This window comes from Neopelma chrysocephalum, unplaced genomic scaffold (genome assembly GCF_003984885.1).
Source record: "Neopelma chrysocephalum unplaced genomic scaffold, ASM398488v2 Primary Assembly neopelma1_44, whole genome shotgun sequence".
NCBI classification, from domain to species: Eukaryota; Metazoa; Chordata; class Aves; order Passeriformes; family Pipridae; genus Neopelma; species Neopelma chrysocephalum.
In genome coordinates this window covers 7,398,450-7,418,211 of record NW_020897703.1, presented here as the reverse complement: position 1 = coordinate 7,418,211, position 19,762 = coordinate 7,398,450, and the positions used below count along the sequence as shown (strand labels likewise).

Sequence of the window (19,762 nt, the reverse complement as noted above, 5' to 3'; positions counted from 1 at the left end):
TACTTTGTTATGAACGTTCTGTTAAAAAGGCACTGGGAGGAATTCCAGAGCAACACCAGCCTGGATGGGGCAGGCAGTCACATCTTCTCCTTGCACGGACTCTGGGACGGGTGTCTACCAGCCAACTCAGTCCAAGCCAGCGCCTTGCATTAGCCAGCAGGCAGGGCTAGTTAGCGTGAGCATTGGGCTGAGCAGGCCCAGAAGCAGGGCTTCACACCAGAGTTGTTTTCTCTATGGTTAGCCTAAAACACAAGAAAAGCAAATGTACATGTAGTTGTAGCTGTATTCATATGCCTCTTGTGTCTCAGTCTCAACTCTTTTTATTGCTCTCCTCTTTCTCTGCTCTCCACAAACACTTTTCCCTGTATGCCATTTCTAATCTCAGTAAGAAAAATGTTGCATTTGCTGCCTTGTGTCCCTTATTACCAAGTCTACATGGTGCAGGTTTTCACCCAGTTAGACTTTTTCAGTGATATGGGGCAACCTGCAGGTAAAACCAACTCCTGTGTCTCAAACTCCCTGTTGTTCCAAAGCCAAGCTACCTGCCTTCACCTGTCTGTCTTAGCCTTGGTTCATCCCTTAGTCTGCCCCTGAATTCCAGCCGAACCTTATAAGGTTGCATAATGTTTTTCATTCTTTTTGGGTACATTTCAAATTCAAATTTGGAGTTGCTTCATTCAAGAAGCATTTAAACAAAATATTCAGACGTTTCCCCCTTTGTTTTCTTCTTCAGTTGAAGCAGTCCAGAGTTAACTGGAAAATTGTTTTGCTTAATTCAAATTTCGGAGGTGCATGGAAGTAGTGCACTTCCTGCTTGCTCTGCTGCTGAATTATTTAATCACTTCACTAGTGATATTTTAATGAAATATCCAGGCAGTTATTTTGTTTTGGTTTTGGGTTTGTTTTTTTTGTCATTGAAGATAAATATTTTCCTTTTATGAACAAGACGGTTTCCTCAGTGTCTGGTTTTCATTTCTAGGGAATAGTCAGCCAGCTAACAATCTGACTGGCCAGCACCAATTCTGCTCAGCTGGAGATGTTTTGCAGTATGTGCTATCACACAGACCCCACATGGCAACACTTTGTACAACAGCCAAAAAAAGACAGGCAGAAGAGGGCATGTGACAGTAAATCCCATCATCTGAAGAGTCCCCAGAGACTCTTCAGAGAAGGGAACATTCCTTACGCATGTTACACAAAAGCCCAAAAGGTGATGAGTGACACTTCCCACTTTCATTTCTTTGGGAAGATTCAGTGTCATCACATATGTCTCTCCTTTGCCACTAGTGTTTAACTATTTCCCTACAGAAAGTAAAGTGCCAGCTCACTCTTTACTATTCTCTATCTCTTAATGATCAATTATTTTTAATTGGACCTTCTTGCATTGTGCTGAATCTTAAGAGGCTGCCATCAAGATCAGGGCTCCAACAAGATGGGAACAAGTACCAACACATATGTGGGGACAATAGAGGCTTTTTTTTTTGTCCCAAAGAGCATGATCCTATTTAGAGAAGGGCAGAAAAAGAAATGGAGGTAAGGATGATTGGAAGAATTTTCAGACCATGGGCAAGTTTAGGAAACCTATGACTGTCTCCTGACTTCTAGTCTGGTGCCCTGTCTGCTGGCACACACTGCTTCTCATTTACTAATAAAACTGTCATTGTCTGTGCAGAATTACATGTAAGGTTAAATAAGATAGGCTGGTATTGCTACAAAGAACTTTATCAGCTAAATAAGATGCAGCCAGGGAGATGAAGCTGAAAGGCTGGAGCTTGTGAAAACAATGGTTTTCATGACACAGTCCTTCACAGGCTTATCTTTATGCATATAATTCGTAAATTCATAAATCTCAAAGACAGAAAATGAGATCACTGGGGCATGAGATGCAAAGTTCTGTCCTTCATAACAATGCAAAACTATCTACCTATTAATTAATCTTTGCAGGTAAGGGGTTTCTTACCAGGAAACAGCCACAGTAGCTCAAAGTAGCTGTAAAGTATGGTCTTTTAAATTTTACAGCATTTAGATGCAGGACTTTGGTTTAGCCTGCCAAAAAGGCAGAAAGTCAATGTGAGTTTTGGTCTGAGCTCTGGAAACCCAGCCCACCTCCTGCCCCTTCTTGGAAGAGGAATATGGTTCAGGCACAGGCAGCGTTGACCCCCTTTGCACATGGGTGTGGTTTGGTCTCTTCCCGTGGTCACTGTGAGCTGCTTTAGAGCGGCCAGACCTTTGCCTTCATCTGCTTTGTGCCTGAATTCTTTAGCTGTCATGAGAGTTGTTTCTGCAAATCCAATAGCTGATTTATCATCTTCAGAGAGCAGAATGTGTAAAGAAAAACAGTATGAGTAGATCCTCTCTCTAGAAGGTTTTTCTATCCACTCACATAATCCCGCTTGGTTCCAGCCTGGTATGCATAGCTGTGTAAGGGTGTCAAATGACATCCCTTTTACTGGCTGTTGGCTCTAATGGAATGCTGCTTTGCACATCTCGTAAAGTAAAGACAGGAAATGCTGCCTGAGACTTTTACATTTTGCCTGTAATTAAAATATAAAATTAAAAAATTGAGAGGCAAGAGCATTCCAAATAAGAAACGCTCTTTTCATCATGAATTAAATAAAAAAGATTCCATTTTTACATTTAGTTTTTTACCCTTTCTGAAGACTTACTTGCTTGAGATAATCAAAGCTGACTTTGAACTAGCACACAGAAAAAAAATCTTTTTTTTTCTTTAAAAATAGCCCTATAGATAGATATACATATCACAGCCTTTCCTTCCTTTTATAGGCAGTTTAATTTTCTGTGAGAATGTGAAAGTTCTGAGCAATCCAGAGCTCACGCAGGCAACACAACAAACACAGGGAACAAGGATCAGCCACACTATTGCAATTAACACCAGTATTTAATTAGCAGACAGCTGCATTGGGCAAGGGCCTTTTGATTTTCTCTCTTCACTGGGCTTTTGATGAGAGATTTACCTACAGTTGTAACTTCCAGTCATTGCACTGACATGCACTCATGCTACACATGCACACACATATACACACACCCCACATGGAAAATTTGTGGAAGGAAGGCATGTCAGGCAACTGATCTGATTTGTGCTTTAGATAAATATTTTTGGAAGTATCTCCCTTTGACTGTCTTCCATAAAAACTCTTAAAGTTATGGTTTTGTTTGTTGGGCAGGGGGAATTATAAATTATAGTATGCTTTGGTGCATTTAGGAATCCTTTTTTTGATTTATTGGTTTACTTTACCAAAACCTGATGTGTGATGAAGGTGGGTGGGTGCAGAAGCCTGCCAGGGGAAAGGCTGGCATCAAGGCAACACAAAACATTTTTCCCAGTCAGCTTAGATGCCTCCGTATTTCATTGGTGAAAGAAGTATAGTAGTCTCATGCTGTTCCCTGTTGTTGAGGGAGGAAGATGTCCAAACAGCCAACTAATCCTTCTACTTGGCCATCTTTAGTAAAGACAAAAATGTTGTTGGAGGTCATGGTATCAGAAAGAAACTGTTAAAGAACTAAGAGATGAAGTGAAAACGTGGCAGGGAAGGTGAGTTCTTACTGCCAAGGACTTGGATGAAACCTTGGCTTTAGGCCTACTGCTGTGATTTAGATCCCACTTGCAGCAAGCTGAAGTGAATGGTACTGATTTAAAGAGGGACAGCAGAGTTGTCATGGAGCCTGTTGATAATAACTTTGTTTATAGCATATAGAAAATGAGAGTTTGAGAAGTACTGGAAGAGTTAAGCACACTATAGTACCAGCACAGATGGGCCCAAAAGCTAATCCCTGCTTTGCCTAAGCACCAGTATAACACAAGTCCATTTTGTTTGATTGTAGTCAGCAGCTGTTGATTTTCATGCATGCCCAGGTCAGTGTAGTTTTCTATTTACCTAGCTTGCCTCTTCATACCCTCTCACACCTTATATTTGAACCCTGGCCAGAGTGATACTCCTGTGAAAGCATGTGCTCAGCCTGACTAGTTTTAGATAAGATATTGGAAACATACAAATAATTTATTCTAGCACTAATCTGGCATTCTCTAAAACAGAATCTACTCGTATAACATGAGACTGTGAGACAAAGAGCTAACAGAGTTATTTGTACAAACCGTATTATAATTGTATTTCATTTCTTCTGATTTTGAGAGTATTCGTTTTCACGAGGTCCCTATAATATATGGAAGTGTCCCTGTTCCAATTTTACAGACAAGGAATTATAGCCAGAGACAAGGTTTTCTAGTTGATTACCAAGTTATGCACCTGGGAATTTAAGTGCTTGTGAAAAGTGCTTTCGATGTTACCTGCCTCCATCTTTAGCTGCCTGAATACTGCTGAAAGTCTTGCTGTATGGGATCTGTCCACCATCTGTGACAGCGAAGGTAATCAAGCACTTGTCTTCCAAATCCTAGATTAGTGCCTACTTGCTAGAAGACCCTTTTTGTCCATCTGGGCCAGATAACAGATTTTTTCTTCTACTACAACTCTTGGCAGAATTCCCTGTTCACCACAAATTTTTTCAAGTCCCTCAGTGTGTGAACCTGAGGGAAAGGACAGTATGGTGAGAATAACCTTTTTCCTTACCTGCCCTGAGAATGACATTGGCTTCCTGCAGATTGGTTTGAGAACAGTGCTAGAATTGCCAATAATTCCAGTAAAGCTGGAGGTAGGAGAGAACTGGGCCTCTTCATTTTTTTTTTCTAGTTATCATCCTGGTCTTTGGGATCCTAGTGTTAATAGTAAGGTTATGGCTACCCTGCTGGCCACACAATGAGGTTAATTTCCAAGACTTGTGCAGCCAAAGCCTACTCATATAGACTTCTCCTCTAGGCAGCAGACACTGATTTTCCATCTGTATTTGTAAGAGCAACATGCTTAAGTGAAGGGTTGCCTATTACCAACCCAAATTGTGATGCAGCTGGAGCAGCCAAAATGAACAAGTTGTTGCTAGCAGGATTTCTTGACTAATATGGATTAGCGATCTCCCCCAATTTACAATTGTTATTTAAAAAGGTCCTCTAGGCCCTGCTTATTCCTGCTTTTTATCCGTATTCTCATTTATCCCAGTCCTGTAGTTTCCTGGTTAGACTGGCTGTACAGAGAGGAGAAAGTGAGTATGTGCTCATGACCCTGTTTGGGCCTGTTTGTTCTCACTGGGCACCATTCAGTCAAATCCCATTTGGCTGCAGCTGTGGTGACATTGTGTTTGGGCCCAGTCTTTACCTGAATTAGGAGAAAATGCTGTCAGTGCCTTACTTCCCCTGATCTGGTTTTAAGACAAGCAATGCCCATCCACCCACACCAGACAGCCTTGAACCTTAAACAGCGTCAAAACCCTCTCCATCCCCCCTGACTGCAGCACCAACTAGTTGTCTGAGCAGCGTGAAACTCTGATGTACATGTTTTAGTTTCACAGTCTGAGCATCATTTTAGTCAAAATGTGTCAGTTCTAAGTGGGGCATTTGGGAACATGCCATGACTGTATTTATTCCCCCAATCCTATATTATCCTGTGCAGTGTTGTAGCTGCCAAAACCACACACTCATATGGGCATGAAACAATTATCCTGGTTTATATAGAGCAGGCTTGGCAATAGTCTATCTCGATGAACAGTTGTAGTGCTGAAGATTCAGAGTCATCTTTTCCTCTTGAAGCAACAGAACAAATTTCTTTCAGCTGGATTCAGGATTTTAAAAAACAAAATGAGTACAAGGCAAGTATGAAGAGCAGGGTGTATATGAAGTACCTGTAAGGTCTGGAAGGAAATAAGAATGAGATGGAGGAAAAAAAAGACTATTTAAGATACAAACTAGTAATTTTGTTTCTAAGCCAATGTAAAATTATAAGTAATGTTTACTGTTGCCAGTTGGTGAACACAGAGATGTGTGGTTTTTACTTGCATGCAAAGCTATTGGTTGTGGGTAAAATACTAAGACAAAAACATTCAATCTCTGGTGTGGGTATTCCACCAAAAATAAACCCAAACAAACACTGACTTATTATAAAAGCACTTTTTTTCTGGAAACAAACATTCAGTTGCTGCTGCCATTTGTGAACTCTAGCACTGTTCAAACCTCCTGTTTAACTTACCTGAAACAATAATACTTCATTTTAGGAAGTTATGCAAATGTCTCTGAAACTTAAGAACGAGTGTTTATATAGTTTTCATAAAAATGTAGTATATGGTGTAAACTTACAGGGATATTGATCAATCATAACTACTGCTTGCTAAGGTCTTGTGAACCAAAAATGCTGCATAGACAACAGTCAAAGGTAAAGAGTAGGAAACCTTTCTTAATCTTAAAAATATGTAACTGAAAATGCACTTAAATTTTAGTTGAAGAAAAAATGTTTTGCAGTGATTATCAAAGGTTAGTAAAGGCTTATTTTTCCTCCTTTTCTCCAGGCAGCTTCACTAAGAGATTTTTTGATTTGTGCTCTATTATAAAAGTAACCACTGCTTTGTTATCAGAGGGGTGATAGAGATTTTTATTCTAGAAGGCTAGACACTATCACTACTTGAAATTCTCCAAATTGTTTCCACTGTGAGCAAATTCAGTCTCAATGTGAGTCACATCTGCTTAAAAGTGAATAGCAGTTGCTTCTACTTTACACCGGCATCAGATTTCACCTACAATTTCAAATTTTAAAAATCATCGTAAATCACAGGATTTGGATAGTTTTGCAAAAGTGACTTTAAAACCAGAAGCACCTAATAGGAAATACTGAAATAAAAGCCCTCAGCCTTAGCCATTTCTGGTGGAAACAGAGACATTTTGCTTTCAGATATGAATGCCTCTAGAACTAAAAAAAGTCTCTATGAGGTTTTCCACGTATGGACAAAGAAGTATCGCTCACATGTAGCTGCAGTTTCTCACCCAGCGAGCAGGGATGGGTGGTGAGTGGAGAGCAGGGGGCTGGGTTGAGCTGCCCGGGCTGTCCTAAGGATTACTTGCATGTTTAGCGCCGCAGCTGTGGCTGCACAGCACAGGGGTGTCAGTCACTCCACTGCTCCCGCTGACTCCCAGTCCTTCAGAGCGCAAGCTGTTCCAGCCGTTCCATCGCTCTGGCCGGCACTGATGGATTAATGGGAGGAAATGTTTATAGAAAGGTTCAGGTTTCCTAAGTGAGTGGAATGAAATCCCCCTCAGCAATGATCAGCAAGCTCAGGTCATGGAGCAGTTTGAAGCAGCCTGACTGGCAGGAATGCAAAGGTTTTTTCAAAAAGGAAACTTGACAAGTGGGTGATTCTGGGGAGAAGCAAGAGGTGTTTTCAAATAAAAGAGTGGCTTTTCCAGAGAGGTAGCATGAATGGGGCTAGCTCTTAAAAGAACTTTTAAATCAGTAGTTCGTACTCTGTAAATGTAAAAGGTTAAGTTTGAGGGCACGGTGTCTAAATAAAATAGTGCCCTCAAAGTGCACCTCTTACATACTATGCTTAGTAAATGAAACCATATTGCTGTGCTATCACAGCTACTCTGATGGCATCTAGCTAGGGCATTGTAGATCTCTCTTCTGTAACTTAAATTTTAGTATAGGCATAGTTTAAGTTACAGGAAGGGTGATGAACCAGATGAGGAGGCTGAAATCATTGTGTGAAATGAAAAATCATCATTTCACAGGTGTACTTTTCTATTTGTTGGGGCACTTTCCATGATTCTAGCAACACAGCTTGAGATCTAAACATTCACTTCAGTTTAAAAAATTTAGTAAAATAGACCATTCCATTGAAGCTATCAGCTTTCAGATGACTGTGATAAGAAAGAATGTAGGCTTCAGGCTAGCTATTAAGATTAAAGTAAAATTCACCTGAACAAAACTGCAGCTAGGGAAGGTGCTGTAGGGAAAAAAAAAAACAAAAAAACCAGTTCAAGACACTGCTCTTTGAAAGCCACTGAAAAGGACCTAGTCTTTAGTGATTCCCTAGGACACTCCTCCAGTCAAAGTGAGGATTAAATTTACAGCACTTGTAGCACCCTCCAGTTCTCAATCTCGAAGTTCCTTTGGAATGGGAAGAGAGCATTATCCTTAATTTCTAGATAAGGAACTGGTTTATCAGCTTGCCCTCAGCAAGAGGCAGAGTCTGGAAGAAAACTTGGCTAAGATGCAAGTACCTCAAGTGAGGGCAGACATTTGAAACCAGCTATCTCAAAATGTGCTCTCCTATTGTGAGGGGCTGGTAATCAGAACGGCCAGTTTCAAGTCACAGCTGAGTTTCTGGTCAACACATTCACCAAAAAGTCTCTTGCATCTCCAGTAACAAAGTGGGGGTGAAAACACCACTCACAGAGCTTCCCCCCATTCTAAAACCCGCCAAGTGAACACTGAAAGAACTTCATTAGAGCCCTTGTATTAAAAATTATTTATTTAGTGATCTGTACATGGGGTGAAGCAGGGCCTCATACAGACCTTCAAAAAATCAAGTAAAAACATAAATACATATTTTCTTACAAAAATGAGATTTACAAAATATACATACTGCACTTGTCTTACACACTTTTTTTTTCTTCTTCCACGTGCACGTTATAAGAGACAAAACCCCAAGCCCTGCAAGTCTGAAATCAGATCTACTGAAGGATTTGGCTGATGAGCCCATTCCTGATGCCCAGACTGCTGGTACGCCCTCAGACAGCAGCAGTCTGTTCCCCCTCACCCTGAACAGTTTTTTTCTTTTTTAAGTTTCGTTCCAGACACTTTTCCCCAAAAAACGTGAAGAGCAGCTATAGGTTGGAGACTTGCTAAAAATCCAGAATTTCCTATTTTGTCCTTAGACAAGAATATACACACACACATATATACTGATAAAAACAACCCTTCAGTGAATATAAAGGTAAAGTAGTATGTAAAAAATAAAATATGAACAAAACTTAAAAATTTTCAGAATAGAAAAATCTGTCACATTTCAAAAAGAAAACAATGTACTTGTTGAATAATTTTTGAAAGTTCTTCCTTCCAAGGCGTGATCACTGGAAACTTAACCAGCTGCATTTTAGCCGAAACGAGAAGGGTCCTCACTTGCAGTAACTGCTTGCTTTTAAACCCCAACCCCAGCCCCCTCCTGCACCACGAGTCATTGCCATGCAGCTCAGGGAACCTGAGGAGCAGGCAAAGGGTCCATCGTGAGCCAAAAGGATTCCTCCTGTCCCCAGAATCCGGCTGTGTATTGACTTTGTCTGCAGTGACCTCACTGCAAAGCAGGAGAGAAAGCAGGTTTATGGGAAGGAAGGAAAAAAATCCCATCTTTACATTACATATTTTAATGGCTCTTGTTTTGGCAGGTGCTCTCGGTTAAGCTCTTCTTGCCCTCTAAATCTTGCGTTTCCTTCAGCTTAGAAAAGCGACCCATATTGAACGGTAGGAAAACATCCTGCCTCCTCCTTTTTTTCATAAAAGGAATGTTTATTTCTGCGAGCTCCACATCCCAGGGTGAACCTTTTTGTCAGTTTGCCCGTAAAAACCGATCCCATGCTTATGCCTTTCTACATAGAAAACACTTTTGTTTCCCCCTTTGTCTCCTAGAACAAAGGCAAGGGGGAAAAGCCTTCTGCTGAAAAGCAACAAGTCATTTCTTTTCAGGGTGTGGAATAGCAACCCCCTCCTTCCCCACAGCAGCAAGAACAACAGATTGAGGGCCAAGTTTTTACTTTAAAACAATTACAACAGGTATCACTGAGGTAAAAAGGAACTTGTGAGCTCACAGAACAGAGGCATCTCCCCAGCACACGATCGGGCTGTAGCCGGCTGTGCAGTACTCACGTGATGGCTCCGCCGAGCTGGAAGGAGCAGGCAGCGAGTCAGGCTCAGGAGTTACCCTGCCCGCGCTGCTGTTCGGCCCCGGCAATTCAGGGATTATTGGGCTACTTCCCGGCAGCGGTAGCTCAACAGATCTGGCTTCCCCTCCCTCTCGTCCAAAGCAAGGCAGGATGATTTTAGTTGGGTTGGAGGTTTTTTTCCTGGACAGGGGTAGCAAGGGGTAGAGAGAAGTAGAGGGACTCCTGGGGTGAAGGACTCTCCTATCCCACCAGTGGCCTCTTTTTCAGCCCTCTTCCCCTTAGCTGGGCCTAAGCACCACTGAACACAGTTTGATTGATCCTTTATGCGATAATTTTTTTTTTTTTTTCAAACCTTCTGTGAGGAAGAAAAAGTTTGGAAAAGCCTCCCTTCCTCCCTCTTCAGGGAGCCATTGCCCTGCCCTTCTGCCGAGTATCTGTCTCCTCTGCATGTGTGCATGCGTGAGTGTGTGTGTGCCAGAGGGGCCAGGGGAGTCTCATACTGCTGTCTCGCCTTTGCTGCCGGTGCTGAGTCTGTGGTAGAAGCGTCGCCAGGACTGAAGGGTTTTGCCAGACCAGATCCAGAAGCCAGTCGTGATCCCAACAATCATGGTCATGAGGTACTTGATCATGAAGACAGTGAAGTCTGGGCTCATAGGAGCAAAGTGGCTGGGACAGGGCACGGCATATGTTTTGCAGGTCTGGAGGAGCCACGTCTTCTCCCAGGTGCCACGGAAGGCCTGCTCATAGAAGTAACATGCCAGGACAATGGTGGCAGGCACCGTGTAGAGGACACTGAAGACACCAATGCGCACCATCAGCTTCTCCAGCTTCTCCGTCTTGGTGCCATCATGCTTCATGATGGTGCGGATGCGAAACAAGGACACAAAGCCAGCCAGCAGGAAGGAAGTGCCAATGAAGAGATACACAAACAAGGGCGCCAGCACAAAGCCCCTCAGTGAGTCCACACTGTAGATACCTACGTAACACACCCCACTGAGTACATCCCCATCCACCTGCCCCATGGCCAAGATGGTGATGGTTTTGACAGCGGGCACAGCCCAGGCAGCCAGGTGGAAATACTGGGAGTTGGCCTCTATGGCCTCGTGGCCCCACTTCATGCCTGCAGCCAGGAACCAGGTGAGGGACAGAATGACCCACCAGATGGAACTGGCCATGCCGAAGAAGTAGAGGATCATGAAGAGGATGGTGCAGCCTTCTTTCTTGGTGCCTTGGGCCACAGTGCGGTAGCCATCCTCAGAGAAGCGCTCCAGACACACCACCCGCTCCTCCAGCAGGAAGCCTGCGGCGTAGGCCACTGCCACCATGAAGTAGCAGCCCGAGAGGAAGATGATGGGCCGCTCCGGGTAGCTGAAACGGCGCATGTCTACCAGGTAGGTGAGCACGGTGAAGAGGGTGGAGGCGCAGCAGAGCACGGACCACACACCCACCCACAGCCGGGCAAATCGCACCTCCGCCTCCTTGAAGTACATGAGCCCGTTGGGCCGGGCTGGCTCACAGGGGGCCCCGCAGTCCCGCTCCCCCAGGAACCGGTAGCCCAAGTAAGAGGGCACTTTGAGCTGCCGCGGGCAGGAGAAGGAGAAGCCAGAGGGCGGCTGTGGTGGGGTGAGAAAGTCAGGGAGGTAGCCAGCCGTGGGGTGGGCAGTGGCCCCCCGGCCCGCCGCACCTCCAGGCCCTGGTGGGGCATCTGACGTGTTCTGCCCCACGCAGATCTCACCCGCACCGTGGACGGGGAAGTTCTCGCAGCGGAGCCGCTCTGGCCACTGGAAGCCGAACTTGTTCATGAGCGCCTCGCAGCCCTGGCGGGCCCGCTCGCAGAGGGAGCGGCAGGGCGGGATGGCCTGCTCCAGCACGGTGCACACCGGCGCGTACATGGAGCAGAGGAAGAACTTGAGCTCGGGCGAGCACTGCACCTTGACCAGCGGGTAGAACTGGTGCACTTCCAGCCCCGCGTCCTCCTGGTTGGTGTGGCCCAGCAGGTTGGGCAGGATGGTCTGGTTGTAGGCGATATCCGTGCAGAGCGGGATGGAGATGGGCTGGCAGAAACCGTGGTCCGGCACAGAGATGCCCTTCTCGCCGTGGTACTGCTGCGATGCCGCGTCCGCGGGGGTCCCGAGCAGGGCGGCCAGGAGGGCGGCCAGCCCCAGCCAGGGGCGGCTGGCGGCAGCCGCTCCGCCGCATCCTCCTCCAGCCCGCATTGCCGGGGCGGCCGGGGGCGCGGGGAGCCTCGGGGAGTCCTTTAGAGCCCGCCGGCACGACGCCCCAGGGGCATCAGCGCCCGGAGGGCGGCGGCGGGGCCCCTCTGGTGGGGCAGGGGCGCGGCGGCAGGAGGAACGCGGCTCCGCGCCGAACCTCCGCGACTTTCTTCCTCGGCTCCGGCGCGGCGGCGCTTCCGTCGGCGAAAGTTTCCGGAGCTGCTCTCCTCGGAGAAGGCGGCGGCGAGGCAGGAGACACACGCGGAGGCCGGCGGCGACTCCGGCCAGCTCCCCACAGGGTCCCGCGGCGGCGGAGAGGCGGAGGCGCTGCTCCCTACCCGGCTGCGCGGCCCCGGCGCCGGGGATTTAGGTTACGGCTAAACGGATTATTACCGCGCCCGGCTGAGCCGTGTATTTTACTCTGGGGCTTAAATAACTTTTAAAATCCAATTACTGCGCGATCCTCCCCGCGGCTCGGCTGGGCTCCGCTCCCGACGGACGCCGCTGTGGGCTGTGCGTCCAGGGCAGAGCCGTGCGCCTCCCGCCTCGCTCCGCTCCCGCTCCGCGGCTCCCGGCTCACAAAAAGGCCCCGGCGCGGCGGCCCCGCCCCCCCCGCCGGCCCCATTCACAAACCGCGCCGGGGGCGGGGCCGCGCCCGCCCGCCCGCCAATCGCCGCGCAGGGGGCGGGGCCAGGCGGGGGGAGGGGAGGGGGAGGAGCGCGCGCCAGGGGGAAAAAAAGTTGGGAACAACTTTTTCCCATCCCCGCCGGGCCGGGCCGGGAGGAGCCGCCTGCGGCCCCCACCCCCCCGCGCTGCAGGGCACAGCCGGGAAGGCGGAGGGGGGGGGCCCAGGCAGCTCGCTCAGGGTGGCCCGATGAAACTAAAATTAACTGGCTGCTTTCTGAGCAGGCTTTGAAAATGCGAACAGCTGCCTGTGCCCAGAGTTATTAAAAAAGAAGAAAAAGAAAAAAAGGGAACTAAAAACCACAGCGTCCGGGTACATTTGGAGAATGAGCTTATTGCGTTGTTGGGATGTTCGTGTTTGTGCGCCATCGCCTCCCCCAGCGTGGGGGGGTTTGATTTGTTATCGCAGCATGACCGTTGCTTTTTGCTGGCAGAATAAACGCTTTATTCATGCAGATCTAAGCCCTAGCTGGGGGAAGGCAGCTTTTTTTGAAACGTCCAGTGTTACCTAAGCAGAGAGGAGAAATTTTAAATCCCCATCTGCACTGCTGCAACTCCTTAAGAGACTCGAAAAAGCTGTATAAAACCAGGAGTTCCTCTGTGAAAGCACCCAGCCTGCCCACAAGAGAGAAAATGGCATAGGTCAGGAGAGGACTGTTACTGCCCTGCCAGGTGATGCTGAGCAGATCTAGAGCTGAGCAGATCCAGAGCTAGGCCACCATACATTGGCTGAGGACAGAAATGTGGGGTTTGCAGCACAGCTGTGTTTTGAGGTGCACCGCAGCAGCATGACGAGCAGGGACCATCCAGCCAACGTGCAGGCAGAGCATGTCTCTGGCAGCACGAAATGGGGGTGCCTGACAAAAGCTCTGCAACAAGGCCTGCTTTTCCTTCACACTGGCCTGTGGGAGCCTGTGCTCAAAGATAGACTCCAGCCAAGTGTTATTCAACTTACCCCATCCCTCCCTTGAGGATAGAGGTCCCCCTGAACTGTATTACTCAATTTCTTACTTTTGCTCCTTTGCTCAGGACTGTGCTCCTATTAGGAGCTAAGCAAATACACCAATCTGTACCTTCCTCTAGGGCAGTTCAAGACAGCAGGGTTTGGCTCAGGGAACTCCAACAGGAATTGTTGGGCAAATGTTTCCCATATCCTCTCCTGCTCATAAACAATGTGTCCTCATACCACTAAGACCACGGAGCTGCAGCTTTTGCTACATTTATTAAAAGAAGTTGACAGTTAGAAACATGCTTACTAAAATAAATTTACTCCTCTTTAAGAGGACATTCTTTAAATATAATACTGTGCATATAAAAAAAATATGGGAAAGGCTAGCTAGTTATGACTGCAAAGGTTGTTTCTGGAAAAGAAATAAGTATTTTCTTCGTTCTCAGTTATAGCTGTTTGAGAGTGCCTTAGAGGAACTTCAGTTTTTCAATTTGTTAAGGCTTGTTATCTGAAATTCCTTACTTTTCTACACCCCTAGTGACTAAGCAGGTTTTTGTGATACTCTTCACCTAAATAACCACCCATGGTACAAACTTACATGAACTTGTCTACCCTATTGTTTGTTTTTTGGCTGCTAGTAACTTTCAAAAATGTTATTCTTTCCAGTTTCTTTTTGTTGTTCTTGGTTGGTTAGTTAGTTGGTTTTTTTGGGGTGGGTTTTGGTTATTGGGGTTTTTTTCCCCTGTCTTTCTGTAATGCTCCATGAGCTGTTGAGTCACCTATCTGTAATAATCAACTTAAAGCCTCTATTTTTTGCTTTGGCTTATGTAGCTGACTTCATCTGCAAAGCATTTTTTGACATTCACTATGAAAAACATTGGATGAAAGGAGATGTTTCACTGGCAGGCAATGACAATGCAGACAAAGTAAAGCAACCACAAAATTTCTGCCTCATGCATTGCTCGTTCTGACTTCTGTATGTAAAGAAAAACTAGTTCAGAGCTAGTAAAATTGTATTGCAAGAAACTGTCTTCCAGCAACAGGGAATCAGTGACAGAAACTATTCAGGGTAAGGAATGTCAAATCAAGTGGCAAGACTTTAACTGGGTATTTGTGTACAAGACAAGGCAGATGGCATCAGTGGCTGCCCGTTTTCTACTGGTCCCATTTTTTGTCATTCATCCAAACCGTGGCATGAACAAAAAAACGACTGGGATCTCTGATACAGGCTATAAAAGCTGGGTGACTCCTTTACACTTATGGACATAATGTAGAATCAGAGTGAAGCCAAAGGGAAAAAAAATGGAAGGATAGGCAGAAAGGAAGAAGGATTATATCCTAGATTATTTCTTAGGGAGATAAGAAGAGAATAAACTTATCACATGGAATGATGCTGCTAGGCCATCCCAGATGGCAGGAATGTGCAACAGGATTTACTAAGATGGAATAAGAAAGTCCCTTGGGCATGTTACCAAATTCCAAGATTTTTTTTTTTTAATTTAGACCCACTGGGAGATGGGAAACAATCACTGAGAGAGGCAATGGCAGTCTCAAAATGGCATGCTGTGGTGTAAGAAAATGCCAGGCTTTTAGGTCAGTCTAAGACATTCTGACAGCTTTCAGGGGACATTAAAGAAAGAAAGAAAAAAAAAAAGAAAAAGGAAAAGAAAGCAGCATCAAAATTCCAAGATTCTGGAATGCAAGGTTACTCCAAAGCATCCAGAACCTCTGTAAGCAGCATCAGCCACATTTCAAACAGCAGCCTGCAAAATTACTTAAATTTCCTCACAACAGGAGGGATTCTCATCAGTGCATAAGTACAGCAGCCACCCTTAGCCAGGTTGTCAGTCACCCAGAAAAAACGTGCTGCACAAGACTTCGCAGCATCTGAGAAGTTCTCTTCTGCCACATCGCAGTTCAGAAGGATTTCTCTGAAAATCTCCTTAGTGCTGGGGTTCTGAGTATGCCACATGGCCTACCAGCAATGAACCTTCACAGGCAAAGCCTTGGCAAGTCCAAGATTCCAGAATAAATTTACAGTCTCAGGTGTTGATACCAACTCTGGAGGTGTCTAAGTAGACTACTGTGCATAGGGAGGAATTGTTAGGAACAAACAATTATCTGTCTTTTTACTCATTTAAAAATAAATCCAGTTCAACTTCCAAGTCAAAGTGAGGAGTGGCATCCCTACGTGATGTCTTTTTCTGCAGTTTTAAAACCTCTTTAAATGGTGCCAATATAATTTTCCTTGTTTCCTATCCCATCTGATAGAAAACTCTTCCCATAGGGGGAGGGAAATCAAAATAAAACACCCCCTCCCCACCCCACCACTTATTTGGAGTGCCTGAGGGAGAACATTTTCAGACTACCTGTTGCAAGGCTTCCAGCCCTCCTTACCCTCAGAAGAACAAAGGCCATTGCTTCCCCCTTCTCCTTCCACCTGCAGACACTTGCTGGCCCTCACCTCACTGGCTGTCCTGCTAACCACCTCTGCCAAAGTCCCGATGGGATCCCCTGAATTGTGAGATTCGTCCCAGTTCATTATAGTAAACAACTTCTATGACACTTTTAACCTCGACATTTTGAAGCTTACTTACATCCAGTCTTACATGATCAGACAGGCTATTGAGCTAAGAACGTCAAAATTTGCACTCCCTAAAGCTTAGTGGAGAAATGCCAGGAGCCTGGGGGGAAATTATGCATTTGCCTGTTTTACATAATGATTTGCATAATTAGAAATAAGTTCACATTATTATATCTGCTTGCATTTCTATCAGTCTGATAGATTACACTCAATTGCATCTTGTTTGAGCTCACCAAAGACATCTAGTCTTCCTGTAAAGAGGCAGGAGAGCCTGGTATTTCACAGGCGGGGAGTGGGGAAGGCAAGTTCCTGCCCTCCCCCACGGAACAGTTTGAAATTAGATTGAAGATATGAGAAACTGATTGAAAAGAGCATATGGGGAGGGCACGGGTGACAAAAGGAAGGGGATACTGCTGGAGGGGATGTGGTTTCCCACAGTGAGAAAGGTAAAAGCTGGTTGCATCTTGGATTTGTAAGATAATTATTAGTTTATGAAGTAGTATCTCAAAGGATACAGGGAAGCAGCTCTGCCCTCCACATTTATGATCAAATTGGGGAAAACCTCAGGAAACATTCACAAGGATGAGCTATCAGGCCGATTATTGCCTTTATCTTGCAGATCCATGAGTAAGAAAACAAAACCTGAAGTTGATCTGCTCATCCCCACTCAGCGATTAAGTGAGGACATCAGTTACATTTTAACCCTTGCATGACACTTTGAATTCCCCTGTTTCTTTAAAGCAGATTTAATCTGCTTTCTCACAGTTTTAGGGTTGCAGAGGCCTTTTGGTGTTACATGCAGAGAATCCCTCCTTATTTCCATTCCTTAGGCTAGGTGCTTTTTTAACAAGACAAATTCTCTGCTGGTAGCAGTATTATCAGCCAGGTCCTGTCATCATTCTGTCTGGGTGCAGTATATTGCAAAATGAAAAAGGGAAGATTCCAGAAACAGTGGGAAGAGATGACTCTTGTGTCTGCTGTCCTCTTTCTGTCAGGGAGTAACATCCTACTCTGAGAATCTGGATTTAGCACAGGCATGTGCAAACTTACTATCTGATTCTTTAAATCTTAAAAGGTGCTTCTGACCTGGTATGGTGGGTGGACACACTTCCCAGGCTGTTGTAGCTGATTTTGGCCAATTCTATATACACTGGGATGTGCGATATATCAGCCTGGGCAGCATCAGGAGAACAACTGCTTGAGACAGACCTGCCTCAGGCTCCCTGGGCCAGCCACCTTCTCTTGGATGCTTCAGGAGTCCCAGTCTCATGGGTGCTCCAGCTTATCCTGAACTTCTCTCAGTGTCTGTGAAAATGAGTCACAGATCTGCAAAAGTCTCAGGCAGAGTCACTCCTTGCTTTATAACTCTAAAATTATTACAGATCCACACAAAAATAAATATACCCTTCCCTACCCTGTTGTCATAACAATGCAGTGTTTTTTAGGAAGCTGGCTAGTGTCTTTGTGGTTGAAGCTCCCCTTCTCAGAATTATATTCCTCAGACCTCTCTGTCACACCATGGATCCTTGACCTACTTTGGACTGTCTGTCAGATATCCCTTTTCTTCCAAAACCCAGTGATTTTGTTCCTTCTGTGTTATTCCCTCTTCTGTAAACCCCCCTTTAGTTTTCAAGGCCAAAGACAAGTGCCGGCACCTGATCTCTAAGTACTTCCTGAAGCAGTAGCACAGTTACAAAGCCCAGCTGTCTGCAGAAAAGCTAGAGAAAACTGGTTCTCCTTCCTTGTGCCAGCCAATTCCATACAGCTATCATATAGACAAGTTTCTGAAGTTTGTGCATAAATTTCCCGGTCACTGCAGGCAGTGCCACGATACTTATGAACACTGAATTATGTCTTGCTTCCAGCCCCAGGGTTGGTGTGGACATAGTGACTGGTTGCTCTGATCACTGCTGTTTGATTGTGAGGGAATGCTGCAATGGTCAAATGCACTGTGATATGTCTTTTGTAATTTATCCCCAACCTTATTTTACTTTTGTCTTTCTATAGACTCATCTATTTGAGACTGCATCTTAAATCTTCTTTAGTGCACAGACTGAAGGCTTGCACTTTTCCTGTTTGAGTTGATGGGAAGTTTTCACTTGTTTCAGTGGAAACAGAAGAGCAGGATGCTCATCAAAGCCCCAAACTCTGTTTACGTAGGAAGAACAACTAGACTTTGCCCAAAATAAGAGATGGGGAAGACCCATTATATTGCTTAGCCCCTGCTATTACATATGCTACTGGTATAATTGGTCTAATTTTAAATGCCTTGAATAATGGGACTATTGCCATCTCTCTTGGGACGTGGTTCTGCCATCTAACAATCATATTGGCAGGAAGCCACTGCCTGATGTTCAAACAAACGGTTTATCTTTGCTTGATTAAGTCTCACTAAAGATGAGTGCAGCCTCCAGGAATATGTTGTTTCCAAAGCTTAGAAAACAAGGGAAGAAGAGCTGTTATTCAATACAAAATCTGCCAGATGTCTAAAGAGGCTGAGGAATTCCTAAGCCTCTGTTTACAAAATCCTGTCTCCTCCTCCTGTGGATGCTTAAATTACCAATCACTGCTACCATCCCATGTTTAGCGTAAAATTTCCTTAACCAACTCCGCTTTCAAAATTGGATTGGAAAGAGAAACAAACATTTTAATTACTCTTCTTTTCCCTCTTCTTGACAGGCTTGCATAAATTAACCCTTGTGCTCCACAGTTCTAGTTAAACCCTTGAACAGAGTTGTTTCTTCCTTTGGTCCCAGTCACACCTTGCTGAGGTGATTCCCTGCTCTGAGGTCACATGAAGGTTTGCTGTGTGGGGTTACTGCTTGCTGTATCCCTGCAAGCCCTGGAGATGGGTGATGCTGCTGTATGGAGAAATTCCCTTTCCACAAGAGCTCCCGGGCAGTGGTGACCCAACCTGCATTTCTAAGTAGCAGTGCTGCTAAGGGAGAGGGGCAGAGGGCTGAGACCAATGCCTACGGACAGCTCTCATCCTGAGGTTTGTGGACCAGCATCACATGCTCTCCTTTACCTTTTTTTAATCAGTTCGTTTCTAAACTCTGATTTCTGTCTTGATGTCAATCTGCATCGACTGCACTCCCTCGGAGCTGGGACCAATGGCACTCTGAATGGTGCTGGAGATATTCAGCTGATTTCCTTCCTTGGAGGGAGGGGAACCTGAAAGCAGCACTTCAAATAAGCTCCCTCCTCATGGAGTCTCTGCAGGGAATGAGGGCCCATTTTCTTAATTACATGTTCATTAGTATGTTTAGTGCTCTCCTCCCTCTCTTCCCCCAGCCCCGCCACCTGGGAGTTCCTACTATGTTACTGGAAAGCCACAGAGGTTTATTTAAATACCACACAGTCAGATTGGAATGAAAAGCTATGAAGCTTCCCCTCTTTAATACTTTTTGAAATTATTTATGGGCTATGCTTCTTGCCTACGTAGAAGGTGCCTTTTGAGATTCCTGCAAGTCAATGCAGAAATAGCTGTTTGAATTGAGCAATAATTAGAAGCAGATGGAGCAAAGCAAAGCATCAGAGAAATCCCATTCTGCTAA

At 45.4% G+C, this 19,762-nt stretch overlaps 1 protein-coding gene and 1 long non-coding RNA gene across 2 annotated transcripts in view; one reads left to right on the top strand and one right to left on the bottom strand.

The window, feature by feature from the left end:
* LOC113965218 overlaps positions 1-19,762 on the top strand; it is a 147,096-nt gene that overhangs the window by 50,577 nt on the left and 76,757 nt on the right. The gene's annotated exons all lie outside the window — the stretch shown is intronic.
* Positions 8,353-12,178, bottom strand: FZD7 (frizzled class receptor 7). The gene has a single exon (XM_027678267.1). It carries the CDS (start codon positions 11,989-11,991, stop codon positions 10,270-10,272), a length of 1,722 nt encoding a protein of 573 aa, XP_027534068.1. The 5' UTR covers positions 11,992-12,178; the 3' UTR covers positions 8,353-10,269.